The 19028-nt window shown below is 41.5% G+C and overlaps 1 protein-coding gene across 1 annotated transcript; it reads right to left on the reverse strand.

Moving 5' to 3' along the window:
* Window positions 1–1676: 1676 nt before the first annotated feature.
* Window positions 1677–12576, reverse strand: LOC135479824 (D-beta-hydroxybutyrate dehydrogenase-like). The gene is made up of 9 exons (XM_064759729.1): window positions 12552–12576; window positions 11042–11207; window positions 10421–10542; window positions 8570–8692; window positions 7309–7412; window positions 5475–5547; window positions 4692–4753; window positions 2845–2898; window positions 1677–2485 (listed from the first exon to the last, which is right to left on the reverse strand). Exons 1-9 carry the CDS (start codon window positions 12574–12576, stop codon window positions 2393–2395), a joined length of 822 nt encoding a protein of 273 aa, XP_064615799.1. The 3' UTR covers window positions 1677–2392.
* Between the last annotated feature and the right edge of the window lie 6452 nt (window positions 12577–19028).

Genomic DNA, 19028 nt, shown 5'->3' on the forward strand with positions numbered 1-19028 from the left:
ATTACATTTTGTTCTGCTCATGATAAGTGCGTCCTTCAGCCTGGTGAATGGATTGGCTAAGTTCTGCTACGTATCTCTAGAGCGGCGTACCAACAGTCTCTTAGTGTCAACAGTATGTAAACTATTGTCGCAAAGATAAACTGTGTACAGACTTGAGTTACACCACTAGCCTATGTCTGTACTTCCAGAGATGTATGTATACGGGTCTATGGCCTAAATACTGTTAATAAAGGAATTTGTGACGTGATACCGTAGCTTCAAGATTTTATCGTATGTATACCACTGTCTCGGGAATGATTATCAGCACGAGTGTGTAACGCCCGTATTGAGCAAACTAATGACACAAAGGGATGGCACAGAATCAACGCTGATTGGCTGAAGGATTAGAATCATGCGTGCATTTTCGCAATAATAAATGTACACAGTTTTAAGTGAAAACTTATACGAGACTTACAAACCACTTCCGGTGTAAGTGTGTTTCATTGCGACTGTAATCCGTCAACATGGGTGGACTCCTGTATTAGTTCTCGTAAACCTATAGGCCTGTGTGTCTTCTTACAACCGAAATACAGTGAATACTTACTGTCCTGTATTGAAGATGAAAATGACACCGCGGCCTTGTTAATATAAATTCATATACATAAATGTATGTATGAAATGTATAAAGTGTCTAAACCCCTTCGAAGTATTTAATTTATTTGATCGATACGATTGTTTCCATAGTAACGAATGAGTTTCGTGTTTCGTGTGCACAACAAATCTATTGTTACGTAAATATACATAAAAATACTGTTTCGGTCCCTTGGAGACAATATGTTGTTAACCACGCTAGTCTGGCCGTTGCGCAGGCTCACGTTCCTTGAAGATATTTCACCAACATATTACGCATACCCTCACGAAGCAAATGTGTACCGCATTGTACACATTTGTGTGTGTAGCCGATGATTTAAACGAGATGTGTATCACAGGTACACAAATGGTAAACATTAAATGTGTAGGTGTATAATTTATGTATGCATGTGTGTTTGGGGTTTAGCGTCATACTTAACAATTTTTCAATCATATGACGACGAGGAGTAATTAGGTGTGCGTACATGAACATACACCGTGTCTTCTTGAGGCAGGGCGAGTCCATGCCGCCAAAGTGCTGCCGCCACTGAAGTATCATGCCAAAGACACAAGAAAGGACACCATACTCAGTCGCGTTATACTGACACCGGGCCAACCAGTCATATTTTTTTGCTCTAACCCCTCACTGCTGAGCGCCTGGTGAGACACCAACAAGTACAATTTTTAGTCTTTGGTAGGAGACGGCCTGGGTTTGTTCCCGGATCCCTCTATTTCGAGACGGGCACTCTAACCATTATGCCACCGTGGGCACTCTGTTTCCTGGAACCAATGATAATGACCCCCCCCCCCCCCCCCCCCCCCGTCACAGAAGTGAAAAAATGACGACGTAAGTACGACGATAAACAAGAATTAAAAGAATAAATAAACACACGATAGGCACACCAGGAAATACACTTTCCAATCCTACCTCTAAAATTTATTGAGACTAATCTCCATTAACTGCTATTAAAGAAAGCGACAGAATAACAAAATATATACATATGTAAAGACATTTATTGTTACTTATTAAATTTCTTCACAAAGTTGAATGTATTTACATGCCTCATTGTGACGATGGGGAGTTGGTCTATGTGTCTATCACAAATTGAGAATAACCCGCCGTTTATCCACTGTTTCATTCTACTTCAAATGAAAAATTTCCTCTCGAATAAAATATTGCTGTTTATAAGTCACAAAGCGGTTCCACAGACATCCGTGAATTTCCAACACAAAGGAAACCTTCAAGGTCAACTTGTACGTGTTGCTCTCCATGATAAACATACATTCTACTTTTTGTTCGGACCACTGTGCTCTACTTTAAACTGGATGTTATCAATGATGTTATCAAATTAGTCCAGATGAATTAAGTCCAATTTCTTGCTGAATTTGCGCTTTCATTTAATATCTCAAAATCCCGTTGTTTTATAGCTTTGGTTAGGGATTTATCAGCTTGAATTTCAAGATGCTTTGGAATAGCGGACAGGCAGCCGTTGGTCACAAATCACCTGAGAGACATCTGGTGGGTAAAGAAGGCAAAATGGCGGTAATTGTCTCCCTTAGCGTTACGACGTCATCGTGGAAATATATATTCTATTATGGATCTCTAAGTGAGATAACAGGCAAACGACCAAAACAATGTGCGATAGTACAGGTGATTACGTATTGGTAGGATTTCGCGTTGTTATTAGCTTTTAACCAACCTTAAACCTTAAAATGCATGGCGCACCCAAATACTGACGTAATATTATACACTAGGCCTATTGGATGCAGCATAGCTTCCGGTCTATCGTGACGTATTGCCGCCATCCAGAGGTACAGCTGTACCCGTCATGTTATCAGCACCCGGGGAACACAGGAACCAGATGTAGTCTGTCACCTGTAAATGACGAAGGTCAGTTGTCAAATTCTCGGTGCGTTCCGAGAATGCAGCGTTTTCAGTGAACAAGCCTTCAGACAAGTTATTGGTGGGCTGAGTGGGGAAACGTCGCTTTCAACATCTTTCAGTCACGCATTCTTGGAGCTGTCATGTTTCGAGATCTATACATATCAGTCAACTGAAAATATCTCTATGTGGAGAATCTCCAGATACTTTTCAAAAACAACTGTTATACAAAAAACATTCCAAATAAAACCCCCAAAGCTCTTTAGTCTTTATGCCCTAATCCTGACAGTTATTACCAGATATTCACGCATGTAGCATTTTAACTCTGTCCATATTTTAACATGAATTCTTACTTGTGAAATCTCTGTCGCTTTTTTTGTAGGATGTCCTTCCCTTATAAATCTCTCCTACAACATGGAAATTAAAAGACCATAATAATAAACAATACCGTGCCATCTGAAAAGTTTTTCTTTTAATGGAGTATAACGTCACTTTCATATTATTTGTATAACACACGTTAACATTCTTCAGCATGGTGTCTCACAAATCCCCCATCATGATATGTTAACATCCATCAACATTCCGTCTCACAATCATTCAACACCATGTCTCAACAACCATCAACATTCCGTCTCACAATCACTCAACACCACGTCTTAGCATCCATCAACATTCCGTCTCACAATCATTCAACACCATTTCTCAACATTCGTCAGCATTCCGTCTCACAATTATTTAACACCATGTCTCAAAATCCATCAGCATTCCATCTCACAATCATTCAACACCATGTCTCAGCATTCATCCACATTCCGCCTCACAATCATTCAACACCATGTCTCAGCATTCATCCACATTCCGCCTCACAATCATTCAACACCATGTCTCAGCATTCATCCACATTCCGCCTCACAATCATTCAACACCATGTCTCAGCATTCATCCACATTCCGCCTCACAATCATTCAACACCATGTCTCAACAACCATCAGCATTCCGTCTCACAATCATTCAACACCACGTCCTAGTATCCATCAGCATTCCGTCTCACAATCATTCAACACCATGTCTCAACAACCATCAGCATTCCGTCTCACAATCATTCAACACCACGTCCTAGTATCCATCAACATTCCGTCTCACAATCATTCAACATCATGTCTCAAAATCCATCAGCATTCCGCCTCACAATCATTCAACACCATGTCTCAGCATTCATCCACATTCCGCCTCACAATCATTCAACACCATGTCTCAGCATTCATCCACATTCCGTCTCACAATCATTCAACACCATGTCTCAGCATTCATCCACATTCCGCCTCACAATCATTCAACACCATGTCTCAACATCCATCAACATTCCGTCTCACAATCATTCAACACCATGTCTCAGCATTCATCCACATTCCGCCTCACAATCATTCAACACCATGTCTCAACAACCATCAGCATTCCGTCTCACAATCATTCAACACCACGTCCTAGTATCCATCAGCATTCCGTCTCACAATCATTCAACACCATGTCTCAACATCCATCAGCATTCCGTCTCACATTCATTCAACACCACGTCCTAGTATCCATCAACATTCCGTCTCACAATCATTCAACACCATGTCTCAACATTCATCAGCATTCCGTCTCACAATCATTCAACACCATGTCTCAACATCCATCAGCATTCCGTCTCACATTCATTCAACACCATGTCTCAACATCTTTTAATATCGTTTGTCGACATTCTTCAGCAGCATCTCGTGACATTCCGCAACATTCCGTCTCAACACTCTTCAACATGTGATATCAGCACTTTTTTTCACTGATATCCCAGCATTCTTAAACATGTCTCAACTTCTTTCACCACGATATCTAGACATGTTTTACCATGATATCACAGCGTTCTTAATCATGATGTCTCAACACACTTCAACATGATATCTTAACATCTTTTTACCATTATGTCTCAACATTTGACAAAGGTGTCTCAACTTCCTTTTAAGTAGAATCTCATCAAGATGAACGCAGGGTGCACGCAATCATTGGTTATGTGCATAGGATATTTGTATTAGGCTAGAATCGGGTTAATTACAGGAGTAGGCCTTTCACAAATTACTAAATGTTTTTCAGTTCAATAAAATCATGGCAAACTAGTAGGCCTATTCCTACATATCTTCAATCAAGCTTTCCAATCTCAAACCTTTGCTTCAGCCGCAGTTGTGTTCCACTTTTCAGCCAACACCACAAACTGTTTGTCCGTCACTGAAAAACAATATTCCTGAAATGGTAACAACTAAAGGACTAAAGTGACGTCTTCACTGACGTTTACTAAATGCATCATGTCTGCTTTCCTCTGATCGTAAAACTGACCATGAGTTTGGGTTAATTACATGACTTCATTCCACTTTTAAGCGAGCGTTGGCTCGATGGAAGCTTTTTTTCCAGCTATCTTAATTTATTGCTACTGATACTCCGTGAAATGAATTTTGTTTTGACCCCAAAACGTTAATTGCTTATCACACATCAGATTTTCTACATTTCTTCTCTCATCCTAATTTAAATCTCACAATACTTAAATGATTCAGGAAGTGATACCATTATTTTAAAGGATTACATTAGTAAACTTGAAAAGCCATCCCTACACTCAAGTTACACCACTGCCACCACTAGACAAGCTTGAATCTTTGGCGCCCGTGCGAGGCACGAAAGTTGTTTAAGCCTAAGGTCATTACCGATGTCCTCGCGCAGATCTATAATCAACATTCATCAATAAAATTGATTAGGGTGTCTGTTAAAATTATGTTGTGTTTTTATGTTTCCTGGTACAATGCACTTCATGCCTCACCACCGTGACCCCAATGACCCTGGCGTCGTTCAAGATTTCCGTGCAATACTTGCTAGTGGTGGCGGTGATGTAAACTGATCGCTGACAACGACAACGGCGCATGCGTTGTACGGAGTACGGGATGATGTGTGGCCTTACTTGCTGTCACGCAGAATCCCGGACATACCGCGTTACACGTGACCCCGAACTCAGCGGCTTCCAAGGCCACGCCCTATAACATATCAGATAAATCTAAATATTTACACCTGTGCAAACCTACGCGACACAACACACTGTGACAAGAGATGTAGCCTACATATAAGTGGCACAACAGGATATTGTGCGAATAAAGCCTGGGTAAGTCTCAACCTTGCAGTTACGTAACATGTCAAATCAAGGTTCAAATCATAGCGAGGAGACGAAGTTATTGATAACAAAAACGAAACATTGCGCAACAGGACGTCGTTTGAATAGGGACATTTCAATGTTTAAGCCCGAGGTGTTGGGTACTCCGTTAACTTACTGGATTTGACCCATCGGCTATAAAACACGTGTGTCTTTCTGATATCATTGGAAACCGCTTACTACTTCTACTTCCATATATACATTTGTTGAGATGTACCATTATTATTAATAAATATTATTAATAAAACAGATCTTTGGAAATTTTGGATTTTGTTTCTACGGTTGACAACATGAACTGTGGATAACCTACCAATTATTAAGCCTGGGTAAATCTCAACCTTGTTGTTACATAACATGTCAAGATGTCATACTAGCTAAAGTTCAAATCATAGCGAGGAGACTAAGTTATGGATAAGAGGAACAGGTGATACGCTATCAGGCTATGGAAGCCGGTCCCGGCTAAGCCGGCTCTCGTTCTTTATATTCGTTGGTAAGTCCAGAAAACATGCGAAAGGGCGAAACAACGAAAGGAGGGGATGAAATTACGAAGCAAGAGGGCGAAAGTCTCTTTCGATCTTTTGCTTTCAAAAGTGCAAACAGAAGTGCGAAAGAGCGATGATTGCGGTCAACATTAAAATATGGATTAAGGCTTATTCATGCTTTCACGATAGAACACCATAAAATTATCTTTCGATTTCATTTGACTGGTGTTTTCTTTTTAACCTGTACTCAAGAATATTTCACTTATACGATGGAGTATAGCATTATAATGAGGGGAAACCGGGCAGAGCCCGGGGGAAACCCTCGACCATCCGCAGGTGAATTATCTTTCAAGTATCTGTCAATACCAATGAAAATACGTAACAGATTTTTTAGATTACTCCTGTTGACATTATAAATCCCCAACCCAGATGCCTACCTTATTTCCCCACATCTATGCATATGTCCATGTGTACCTCTGGTGTTGGAGTTGCAAAAAAAATGTATGTATGTATGCATGTAGGTAGGTAGGTAGGTAGGTAGGTAGATATGTAGGTAGGTAGGTAGATATGTAGGTATGTAGGTAGGTAGATATGTAGGTATGTAGGTAGGTAGGTAGGTATGTGGGTGGGTGGTTGGGTGGGTAGGTAGGTAGGTAGGTAAGTAGGTATGTATGTATGTATGCTTTACGTCATACTTAACAATTTTTCAGCCATATGACAGCGAGAAGTCACTACAGGTTTGTGTACACATACTGTGTCTGCCATATCGCTCATGCAGCCAATGTGCTGAAATGCTGAAGCAACATGCCGAAGACACCAGACATGATACCCCACCCGTTATACTGACACATGGCCTAACATTCCTGTTTCCTTGTTCTAACCTCTCAGTGCTGAGCGCAAAGCGATACACGGCAAGCACCATTTTTAAAGTGTTTGGTATGATCCTCCCCGACATCGAGGCGAACGCTCTAACCTTTCAGCCACAGAAGCGGTCTTATTCAACCACGCGCCAAAACTCAAATACCACTGCAACCAATACAATACCAATGCAAATTTATAAACACCCGTACATTTTTGAGACTAAATTCATCTGTAGACAAACCTACCTTGGTAAGCCCAATTAAACCCGATTTGGCAGCGCTGTAGGGGGCCTTTCCAGGGGCGCTGATGAGTCCCATCTGTGACGACATGTTGATGATGCGACCCCAACCTGTATTTAATATCGAGAAACCAGGGCCCACTTTCACAAAACTGTGTTACCATGTGTGATGAATTTCCAGGCGAGTTATTTGTTGATACGAAGGGTGTTATACGTCGTAATCTAGAATTTTTCACTTTATGGGTGGAAGAAAGGGGAGCGCCGGAAGTAAACTGCCCAACTCTACTAGGCACTGGTACGTACAAGTACCTGACATACCTTCTGACAAAGCTCAGCCCAAGCAGCCAGAGCTAGTTTCGAACACGCGACCTCTTTGTTGAAAGCTCCTGACAAGGACAGCATCAACGACCTTTAACTATATCTCACAAACAAGCCTAACACACGACATGAAGTTTATGAAAATCAAATGGGCTCAGCCAGAGAAACGGTACAAGCAAAAACATTAAAAATCCATGCGTCGACACAGAAATTCGTATATCAGCCGTCATGAAAAATGGACGTTCCAGGTTAATAATCGCTGAGTCAATTCCGAAAACGATATTTAACGCAAATCACCAAAGAACTACAAAAAAAAGCATATGAAGTTCAAAAATAGGAGGGAATCGTGTAAAGAGAAGGGGTCCACAGTTTCCAGTGATGTTGGAAAGACGTAAAGGCATGTTATAGACAAATGAGTGAAATAAGTATTTAAACCATGTATCGGTCTAGAATATAAATAGTTGTAACACACCGTGCCTTGCCGCGATGACTTCAGATGATTCTGATAGACAACCTGCGCTGACCGCCAAGCGAGGAAGTTACAACTTCCTCTTTTAAAGTCTTAGGTGTGACTCGATCAAGGATTGACCCTGGACCTACCGCTCCCGAAGCGGACGCTCTACCAACTGTGCTATCCGGGCCGGTGTGGCAGACTCAGTGCCCACCGGAGTGACGTCCCAAAGTTCCGGAAGTTGCGACCAACGTCAGAATGAATCAATCACTGGCAAATGGAACCACACGTCAGTGGCCACTACCTGCTCCAGCTGCCACCGGGAAGAGAATGGAACGCACAGCTAATGAAAACGAACCTGAAGGTCATAAAACCCATCAGCCTCGGCATCATTATTTTAATTAAAACTTTATAAAGTTTTTGTTTCCAGACAATTAATTTACAGAAGACAAGGTAACACGACAGAGTATGAGATTTTGTTGGGATTAAAAAATCGAACCTTTGCGTTTCATGGCAGATAAGAAATGTTTGATGAGGTGAAATGGTGCCGACAAGCAGACGCCGATCATCTCGTCCCACTTCACATCCGGGAACTCTTCCACAGGACACACGTGTTGGATACCTACAAGTAAGTATACGCCTATCTGTAGCCCCAGACAACTGATTCCCAGTTGATTATATTGGCTGACTGACTGACTGACTGATTCATTCATTCATTCCTCCATTGGCATTTAACGCCCTGGTCTATGGCCTGAAAGTCGCAGCGAGTAAGGGGAAGTTGCGAGTGAATTCTGCATGTAAAATAAAACTTTTTTAGAAAGGAAAATTTCTTGATTTGAGAGGAAGGCTTGACGGTCTTTATACTTCGTTCGCAATCCAGCGGATGGTTGTAGGGTTGTAGGGTTGTAGGGTTCTCTCAGGCTCAGGTTTCCTCCAACTATAATGCCGGCTATCGTCGTATAAGTGAATTACATTTGAATAGGGAGTGAAAATAGAATCAAACCAAATCGGTTGTAACAATATTTCTCCTCTGTATAGCACAGTATCTAAATCTTTGAGTGACGGAAACCGGGTTGATTTGAGGGAAAACTAACGCACTTGGTCAAGTTAACTCTTGACGTGATCAACCTGATCATGTCAACCACATCCGGATTAAGTGTACGATTTTATTTATTTATTTATTGATTTGACTGGTGTTTTACGCCGTACTCAAGAATATTTCACTTATACCACGCCTCCCAGCATTATGGTGGGAGGAAACCGGGCAGATCCCGGGGGATCATCCGCAGGCTGCTGACAGACCATCACACGTACGACCGGAGAGTATAATGATTATAACTAATATATTTCGTTGATTACAGTGGATAATAACAAAGATTGATTGATTTATTGACTGTTGCATAACGCCGTGCTGAAGAATTTTTCACTGATATGACGGCAGTCAGGGTTGAGGAAACTGGAGTGCCCGGCGAAAAACACCCACCTTCTGTAGCTAGGTGGGCCAGGACAGAAGGAGTGTAAGTCAGAGGTCACGGGTTTACTCCGGGTTCAGTTGGTTGGTTTTTCTTTGGGTTCAGCATTGTGGTTTACTCCGGGTTCAGTTGGGTGGTTTACCCAAGGGTCCAGCTGGGTGGTTGACTCTGGGTCCAACTGGGTGGCTTACTCCAGGTTCAACTGGGTGGTTTACTCCGGGTCCAACTGGGTGGTTTACTCCGGGTCCAGCTGGATGGTTTACTCCGGGTTCAACTGGGTGGTTTACTCTGGGTTCAACTGGGTGGTTTACTCCGGGTCCAGCTGAGTGGTACACTCCAGGTCCAGCTGGCTGGTTTACTTCGGGTTCAGCTTTGTGGTTTACTCCAGGTCCAGCTGGGTGGTTTACTCCTGGTTCAACTGTGTGGCTTACTCCGGGTCCAGCTTGGCGGTTTACTCCGGGTTCAGCTAGGTGGTTTTCTCCATCCATATAGGAGTTGGACCGCGCTGATTAATGTACAGTATTCCTTTATACGATGTTAAAAAGGGGGGCGGGTCTTGGTTGATGGCTTACAGGCGTTTGCGGGTTTAAACCCGGCCTTGGACAGGGAATGTGTAGATTTCCTTCTCTCACTGTTCGTAGGGCCTTCGTGACAACAAGCGGTCGACGACGCTCCTGCGTGGGCTTACAACTATACGTCACATGTAGGAAAGTTCGCCAGTAGCTTGCCAAAGGTCTGTGGTTTAACCCGGGCACAACGGTTTCCTTCGTTGATAAAACTAACCGCCTTTGTATATGTAACTGAAACATTCTTGAGGATGGCGTTCAACAACAATAAAATAAACACAGCGTTAAAGTATCACACATACATGTACACACCGGCATTATTAATGAGTACATCTACACCATCGGGGTAAACCGCGTCTACATTTTGACAGAAGGCATGAATTGACGACTTCTCTGTGAGATCGACTGGTATGAAAATGACTTTTCCCGGTAACCTGTAAAGGATTGGTTGATAAGGATTCATTAATTCATCACTTTAAAAATTGTACTTGTTTCTGCCTTGCTCAGCGCTCAACAGTCAGATGTTAGAGCAAGAAAACATGACTGGTAGGCCCGGTGTCAGTATAATGTGACTCGGTGGGGTATCATGTCTGGTGCCTTCAGCATGATACTTCAGTGCAGGAAGCACTTTGGCAACATAGAATAGTCCTGCCACAAGAAGGCATAGTATATATACACACATAACGGCCCCCTTTCGTCACGACTGAAAAATTGACGACGTAAAAAAAAACCCAAAATTTATTTATTCATCAATGGATCAACGCTTCCATACATTTAGTGAATTCCAACTTTTGTTAAATTTTATTGATTCGCTTGTAAAAAATATTAAAGCATGAATTGACATCTCCTGTCGAGCTGATCGATGAATTTATTAAGTCCAATTATTTTATGAACTCCAGAGAAACAACTGATTTGTAGTCCTATCAATCATACTTGCTCATATCCGATAGAACGTTGTCAATAACGCTTTGTTCAGCAATTCCCGTAACGATGACGTCACAGCCTCGATTTAGAAACATTTTCGCCGTAGCCAATCCAATCCCACTGGTCGATCCAGTGACCAGAACAGTCTTTCCCTCCATATTTATTTGACACAGAACTGCAGTAAAAATTTGTATAAAGGTGTTTTCTGTTGAATCACAATCTGCCACATAAATATAATTCTAGTATTGTATAGTATTATATATTTATTTTTATTTATTTGATTGGTGTTTTACGCCGTACTCAAGAATATGTCACTCACACGACGGCGGCCAGCATTAGGGTGGGAAGAAACTGGGCATGGCCTGGGGGAAACTCACGACCATCCGCAGGTCGCTGAGAGAACTCCCACCTATAGTATTATATAAGCGTGACACCTATTATGTAGGTCTATATCATTATAGGCCTATATGATTATTCAAAGACATGGCAATGTTCATCACTATATCATCTTTTGACAAAAAATAACCACAATTTTCTAAATAAAGTTGCTAAACTTTGTAAAAAAAAAATCAACCTAGATATGTTCTATCTTCAAACAATGGATTTACTCGGGCTATTCTTTGTTAGATCAGCTGCAAAACATTTGGATGACTTTCAATTCCAAATAACATACGTAATAATGATTTCCAAACACGCAATGTAGCATAAAATTAGTAACCTTAATTAGCGAAACAAAAACACGTTATATCGCTTTACCACAAGGCGTGATGAAAACGTGAATTGTTTGGGAGCGAAAAGCCAGTCATAACACTTTCGGGCCTATCTTAAAGGCGATCTCAGCAACGAATGTAGCACGTCTGGGTTTCCGTACTTTGAGGCAGGCGCGCTGCGCCCCCAAGCGAACAACAATATTACACCAGTTGTGACGGGACTGCACAGCGTACTCGATCTACAGAGTTTCTCAAAAGAATGAGTCGTACTTAGGCCTGGTTCCAAGGAAATATACTAGTGGCACATGCAAGCAAGATTAGTGGACAACTACCGCCTTACCTTATCCCGAGTAAACTTAGCGTGAAGTAACTTAGCGTGTCCTCACCTTGCTACATAAAGATGCAGTGACCTCGATAACGGCCATGCATATATGGAAGCTCAAGGGAACCACGTTGCAATGCACGCACATTTCGATGTGATATCGATCGTTGTTAACTGATGCGGGGTTAGCCCTATCTCAGTGACTAAATGTATTCTTATTTAGTGTGTCATTTAGAATCATTACAACCATCAAAAGTCGTGGGCTGTAAAACTTTCAAGTCGGGATACAGATTAATCTTGCATGTTTAAACGTTACGTGAAAAGGTGATATAAAATAAAGAGTAAGGTTTAAAGGAAAATGGAGAAATGTATGCCAAAAAAGTTGAGGAAACAATTTTCATTTTTTGAGGCATGTGTTTAATAATAACCCCCGAGAAGTTTTGATTCCACAGCTTGCTGCTTCAAATCAGGAGTTTGTCAGGTATACCTTGCGAAGGACGGTAGTTGACCATCCATAACATTTAAAGCTCTAAAATTATTATAGCGTAGACTATGTGTATCAAAAACAGGCCCATTTTGCTGTGGAAATGTTGGCGCCTGTTCAGTCAAATCAAACCTCCTTGAAAGAAAACATATTGTAAAAAAAAACGTAACGCAAAAAAGACAGACGACTCTGATTTAATTCCCATTTAATTAAAACAGCTCTTGTCGAACTTCATCCAATGACAGTAGAATACCGACACTTGAAATCGTCAGGTGTAAGATCGACAAATCGTTGTCCTGCGAGATTTTTTGGCGAAGCACACGTCACTTCCGGACTGTCTTCAAACAACGACCCCTTGGAGTCCATCATTTCCTTCAGCCAGCGAAGAGTGCAGTCGCAGTTCCATGGGTTATCTCCCCTAAGCAGAACATGAAAATTATTACCTCAAGTTATACTTTTCCCGACACTTAGTTATTACGTACGTCTGTCAGCAACTTTTTTATGCATGCAGAGACTGACCGGCCTTGAACTACATCCGGATTCCGATTTGGTTCCACGCACTTTTTAAAGGATTCTGCGCTCTATCGAGAGACGTGACACAAATGCAGAGTATTTTCCCTTAGTTTGTAGTTCTGAAAATTTGCACATGGACCTGTGGCGGAGATTACCGCTCTAGGCGTAAACCACGTGGTATATATGAAAGTATGCAGTACCATGACAGGTTAGCAAATTTTTTTCGCCACAAGCTTTTACAAACATAAAAAGCAGCCCTTTTGTCACTTTATCAAAATACGTCTAGCTCTTACTAGCATAAATCTCAAAGTTCATTTGGATTTTTGCTTCCTCGATTCAAGAAAATCCGTGATATTTCAGAATGAAAGGCTTCCGCTTACCGAGAGGAATAATGGTTTTTGTCGATATTTTCAGAGTTAATGAGATCGCAGGTTCAAATCCAGCTGTACATGGGAAGGTCTGCCAGCAACCTGCGGATGGTCGTAGGTTTCCCCCGGGCTGTGCCCGGTTTCCATTTTCGAAAACAGTTGATTTGTCAGGTACCTGGCTTTCTATGAACTTTGTCAGGCTTGCTTCATCCATAAACTGGTGCGAATTAGGAAAAAATAAAAAACGGAACTGAACACCAGTCAGTTAAATAAACCTATAAACTAAATGATAACCGCAGACATGAGGTAGGCTACTCTAGGGCCCATCCTGTGTTATAAAGTGTTCCTAATTCTGTAGTCAAACTCGAGCAAATCATCTACCGGTTACATACAAGTCTATTATCAGTCAAATGCACGGAGATACTTACAGTCGAACACTCTGAAGATTTGGTAACTTTGACAAGGTTCCGTTTATCAGAAAATGCAGGAGATTCGAGTTAAAATACACCGCCTCCAGACTCGGCAAGTCCATAAATGTTGGAGGGGTGATGTTCCACAGGCGAAGGCTGCTTATATCCAACACGGCTAAGTTTGGAAGACCCGCGTAGCTAAACGTGTTGTCACCCATAAGCACAAAGCGTTGAGGTTCTTGAACAATGACGTCAGACAAGAGAACTTCTCGGAGCGAGGTCAAGCCGTCGAACGCCCCCTGCATGATGTAACTCAAAGGATTGTAGCGGATTCTGATGGACTGGATGCTGGACAAACCAGAAAATGCTTTTGTCGGTATCTGCGTGATCCCAGAGTTATCCAGTATCAGGGTAACAAGGTTTTCCATTCCGCTGAACGCATATTTTTCCAAAACCAAAGATTTTGAGCCGACTGAACAGCAGTTACTCAAATCTAAGGAATCGACTTTTTTCAAATCTTCAAAAGCGTAGGAACTTATCCGACATGTGTTGATTTTAAAGGATTCCACGCCAGAAAGGCCCAGGAACGCTCTCTTGCCGACAGTTTGGCTGCTTATCCTCAGCAATTTCAAGTTCGGTAAATTCGGAAAAGTTCCTGAGACGAGCGTTCCTACTGGACAACCCACAAGGTCCAAAGAACGTAACGTTATAGGTAATTGGCTGAGAAGATTTGTATCCAGGCTGGACAAAGGGTTGTTCGAAATGTTTAATATTGTTAGATATGACCCTGCCAACGGTGATGAATCAAAACGTTGCAGATTGCCTCTCGATATCTCTAGTTGTTTCACAGTTCCCGCCAAGGTTGGAAGCGATGTCAGACCAGTCTCCCTAAAGATTAGATTTTGTAATCTCCCTTCCTTCCCAAATGTACCTGACAGTTTCTCGAGAGGTGCTGTCACAAAGCCTAGCGTCTGCAGATTTGGCAGGTACCCCAAATCGTCTGCGTCGAGTCCCTTTAACACACCGGACTGTATAACTATGCATGTCGTGCTCAGAGGAAACCTCCTTGGGAAAGATGTGAATGTGGCGCCTTTACAATAGACCCAAGAACCCTGAAGAAAACAGTTTTTAGGTACACTTTCTATTGGCCCGTGTGTCCCGTTCATAATACGATTAATCCCAGATCCACATATACTGGATGTGATGTCTCCATCTGCCGATGAAAATCCGAAGCTAACTCCCAGGGCTATCACCATGAACGTGTACATCTGAAAAAAACCTCAACAAAATAAGCCTTTCAAGTGTTTTGTATATCACGGAAACATTGTTCTTATATTACGAGTCCAATGACAGGAGGTGTAATTAAATGAGTTAATGCCAGGCATTCAAGCTTGATGATAAGTGTATATTTAAAGGTTGGCAATGGCTGAACAAACATATACTGTCTTTCAACAGTTGTACTCATGTATCCTGTATACGCCGTGTGGTGGTGCGTGACCTACATAAACTGCATTACAAATACTAAGGAATAGATAGTAAAACTACAAAAGCTATGACACTGTGATAATGAAATAAGGCTTCTTGTCAATGAGTTGGGTTAGGGTTTTATCATGGGCCCACGCAGGTAGCCCTGCAGGACACCTATTGCGTTCGTTCGGATTATTATTATTCCACCGATTTTGTGAGCAACATACAGCCTAGGCCGTTGGATCGATTGACTTGAAATTTTGCCGTAAAAAGCCCCAATACCTGAAGTTGTGCACTACGGAGCCCGATTTTTTCATGTCACGTGATTTGGCGGCCATATTGGATTTTATATGAAACCGTTTAATCATCTTCTTCTCAAGAACCAGTTAATGGATTGTTCTGAAATTTAATTTAGTTTTAAATTTAGTTACGTAATTTCAATGACGTGTAACTAGGAAACTATGGTAGCTAGACATGTGTAACTTGCTCCAAATTGTAGCCCAAGACATGCTCTTTTCGTACCATGCCACCGGATTTGAGCTACGAATAACAGTTTTCTTGCTAGAAGCGTTTAAATGACACCACCGTTTTGTTTTTGTTTTGTTTTTTGTTTTCTGTTGTATTTTTTGTTGTTTTTTTCTTCTTCATAAATACATGTTTATCTAATTGCTTTACATGTTTATCTAATTGCTTTAACATTGAGTTAGATGGCGTATGGACAGATATACAATCTATTGGCTTGCCCGTTTCTGTTGCACTGTCAGTGACTTCCCAAAGGCGTTGTGCGTTTAGATATAGTTGTCTCATGTTTGACAGTGTACAGTGATAACTACGAGAGCGATAAACGTGGACCCTGGTCGAAACTGCTTCGCAGTTGTAGTTCTAACTATACATGTAAATGCTTAAAAAATAGCAAATTAGACACCACCACCCCTCCTCCTTAGTCCCATGAGTGACAGCATTCTTTCAGGTGATTGTACTCCAAAACATACAGCAGAACAGAGTTAATAGTCGACAGTCGCAACATCGTGCCATGATGATGGAGCAACATGCGATGACGAGATGGAACAATGGTCGATGGAGACAGTGACGCAATTGGACAATTAGGGGATTGTGGGAGAGAACGCTTCGTATGATCTGGTCGATCATCCTTCTTTTTGGTCGTCATATCAAAACGCCACCATACAAAACGCCACCATACAAAACGCCACCATACAAAACGCTTTTGTGTCAGTTTCTTGCCCTGTCAGATTTTTACTTATCAGTTTTGGGAATTTCGCATATGTATACATTTGAAGGTATAGCATTGTACCTGTATAGGCTACGTCTTAATAGGCCTATGTATTGTGACAACTCGACACCCGTTACAGAATCTGCGCAAATATTTCGGACATATATCGTGGAAAGAATGGAACAGAGGAAACCAAACGTTGCAATTAAACCACGGTTAGGACAACAGTGTGATAATGGGGTACGTTTATGGTGCAATGGGGAGTCTGTCCAAGTCCGATTGATATACATAAGCAACTGTGCATCTACAGAAATCCCAATTATAATAAAGATTCATGTAGAGTGACGATACAATCTAGGACAGGACAGCCGTACGTGGCAAGGCCTGTCAGCAATCTTCAGATCGTCGTGGCTTTCCCCTCGGGCTCTGTTCGGTTCCCTCCAACCACAATCTGGCCGCCGTCGTATAAGTGAAATATCCTTGAGCACGGCGTACAACTCCAATCACATACATAAATAAATAAATCTAAGACAGATATTTTGTGAATGTACATAGTACAGCTACACACACTTTTATCTCACCTTTACGCTCATCAGCACCGCGTACACCAACGGCCAAGCACTAACTGCGTGGGAAAGGTAAGGTCTGATAGTCATAAGATGACAGGTGTCAGGACTTGCACAGGTGCAATGAATTAGCGGTGTAGATTTCATCTCAGCTCACAGATCATGGCGTGACAGGAAATGTTTGCTTAAACACTCATCGATTAGCTTGAAGCACGTGTAGTAAACTAGGCTTCAAACGTTCTTTTCACCACTTACCTCCGCCAAGATTATGTTTGCATGTGCACGTTTGTGTCAATTTATCCGTCTGTCAGTGTTTTAAGAAAAAGGCTATGCAGGGATTTGAGTGAAACTTTACGTTCTCCAGAATATTTCAATTATACTACGGCCGGTCAGCATTATTGCGGGAGGAAATCGCACAGTGCCCGGGGAAAACGATCATCCGCAGATTGCTTGCGGATCTTCCCAAGTAGTGCCCGAGAGGAAGCCAACATGAGGTAGACCTGAAGTGCACTATCCCGCTGACCGGATGTTCAAGGACTTAAACCCAATACAGTGAATACTGGAAAATTCCTCGTTCAGTGAACATTAATTTGTCTGTTGACTGGTTCAATTGAAATATTGAATTCATCAGGACAAATTTCGACCAAACTGATCGAACTTTTCCTTTTGGGTTTAACCATGCTTTTCGGTTTATATTTCCAGTGCTTACTTGTCAGCAAAAACGGTGTCCAAACACAACACTGTCAAATGAAGCCATCATGACATGGACACCAGACAGGACACCATAACCCAGAGGCCATGCACTTGACACGGGGCCAACATTAATGCTGTCGGTTTATAACTGAACCAGTCATGTGTTCCAAATGATTGTAGAAGGGCGTTGGTCTTTTACCACCCATACGATCGACTGCCATCCTATAAGTCAAATATTCTTGAGTGCGATGTTATCCCGCAGTCCACCATACACACAAATACTATTACCGAAGAATCCGCCGGATCAGCCTAATCCATTTTCCCACCAAATCCCTCCAAGTTTTAAGAATATACATGACAATTTTAAGAAGATATGTATATACGATACATAATAATTAGTAAGTAACTAAAAAATAAAAATTAGTTAGTAGCTGTTAGGTAATAAACAGCTACTCTACACCCCAATATATGCAGTCTTGGCCTATACATCACAAATACTGGTAATTCAACGTAATGTGAAGAGAATGAGTAAACAGACAATACGTAACACGTTGCGAAATTCATGCTTACACAACAACGAATTCCATTCAAGGATACTGGTCAATACATAGTATTTTCATTATTAAAGCTGTATGTACATTATTTACAAAATCATTCTAGATTTGGAACATTTCAGAACCTCACACTGTAGTCCTGTATGCAAATGTCAGCAACATCAGTTTGCAAAGCAGGAATATTGCATACGTAATAAAAAAGACATCATCAGCGCATTATGGTTTGTTTGCTTAGAGTGACACAATAACCCGATTTCAGACACGGTTTGAGGCATGTGTTACGTGTATTTACAGTGATGTAATAGAATACCGAAGATACCAGACAGGACGCGACAGCGTGTTACATTGCACCGACAGCGGTCAAACCAGTATACTATTGTTATCCGATTCAGATTGCTTTGCCAGAAAACCCACACAAGATGCCGAACCCAGCCACAGTATAGTGCGATGAACTACTCACTTAAACACCCATATCAGTGAAGCAATGAATTTCACACATTGCTGGTTTTAAAGAGGCCATACCGAAGATTTGTCGCAAAAGATTCATTATAACCAAATCAAAATTTCTGCATTTACCAAAAAATAGTTCAAAATTATTGCCATTCACTAAAGATCACACTGCTACCTGTACTGTTAACAGTGCTAAATTGATTCTTATGTTGAAAAAGTTACAATACA

The sequence above is a fragment of the Liolophura sinensis genome, chromosome 12 (assembly GCF_032854445.1).
Source record: "Liolophura sinensis isolate JHLJ2023 chromosome 12, CUHK_Ljap_v2, whole genome shotgun sequence".
NCBI lineage: Eukaryota > Metazoa > Mollusca > Polyplacophora > Chitonida > Chitonidae > Liolophura > Liolophura sinensis.

Bases quoted from the DNA above. Each gene is read 5' to 3' on its own strand.
- LOC135479824 (XM_064759729.1), bottom strand. From the start codon at position 12,576: ATGGTCAACTACCGTCCTTCGCAAG. The intron at 8,693-10,420 runs GTGTGTACATGT...ACTTACTTGTAG, and splicing joins TGTACTCATTAATAATGCCG to GTATCCAACACGTGTGTCCT. The intron at 5,548-7,308 runs GTAGGTTTGTCT...GATATGTTATAG, and splicing joins GTTTAATTGGGCTTACCAAG to GGCGTGGCCTTGGAAGCCGC.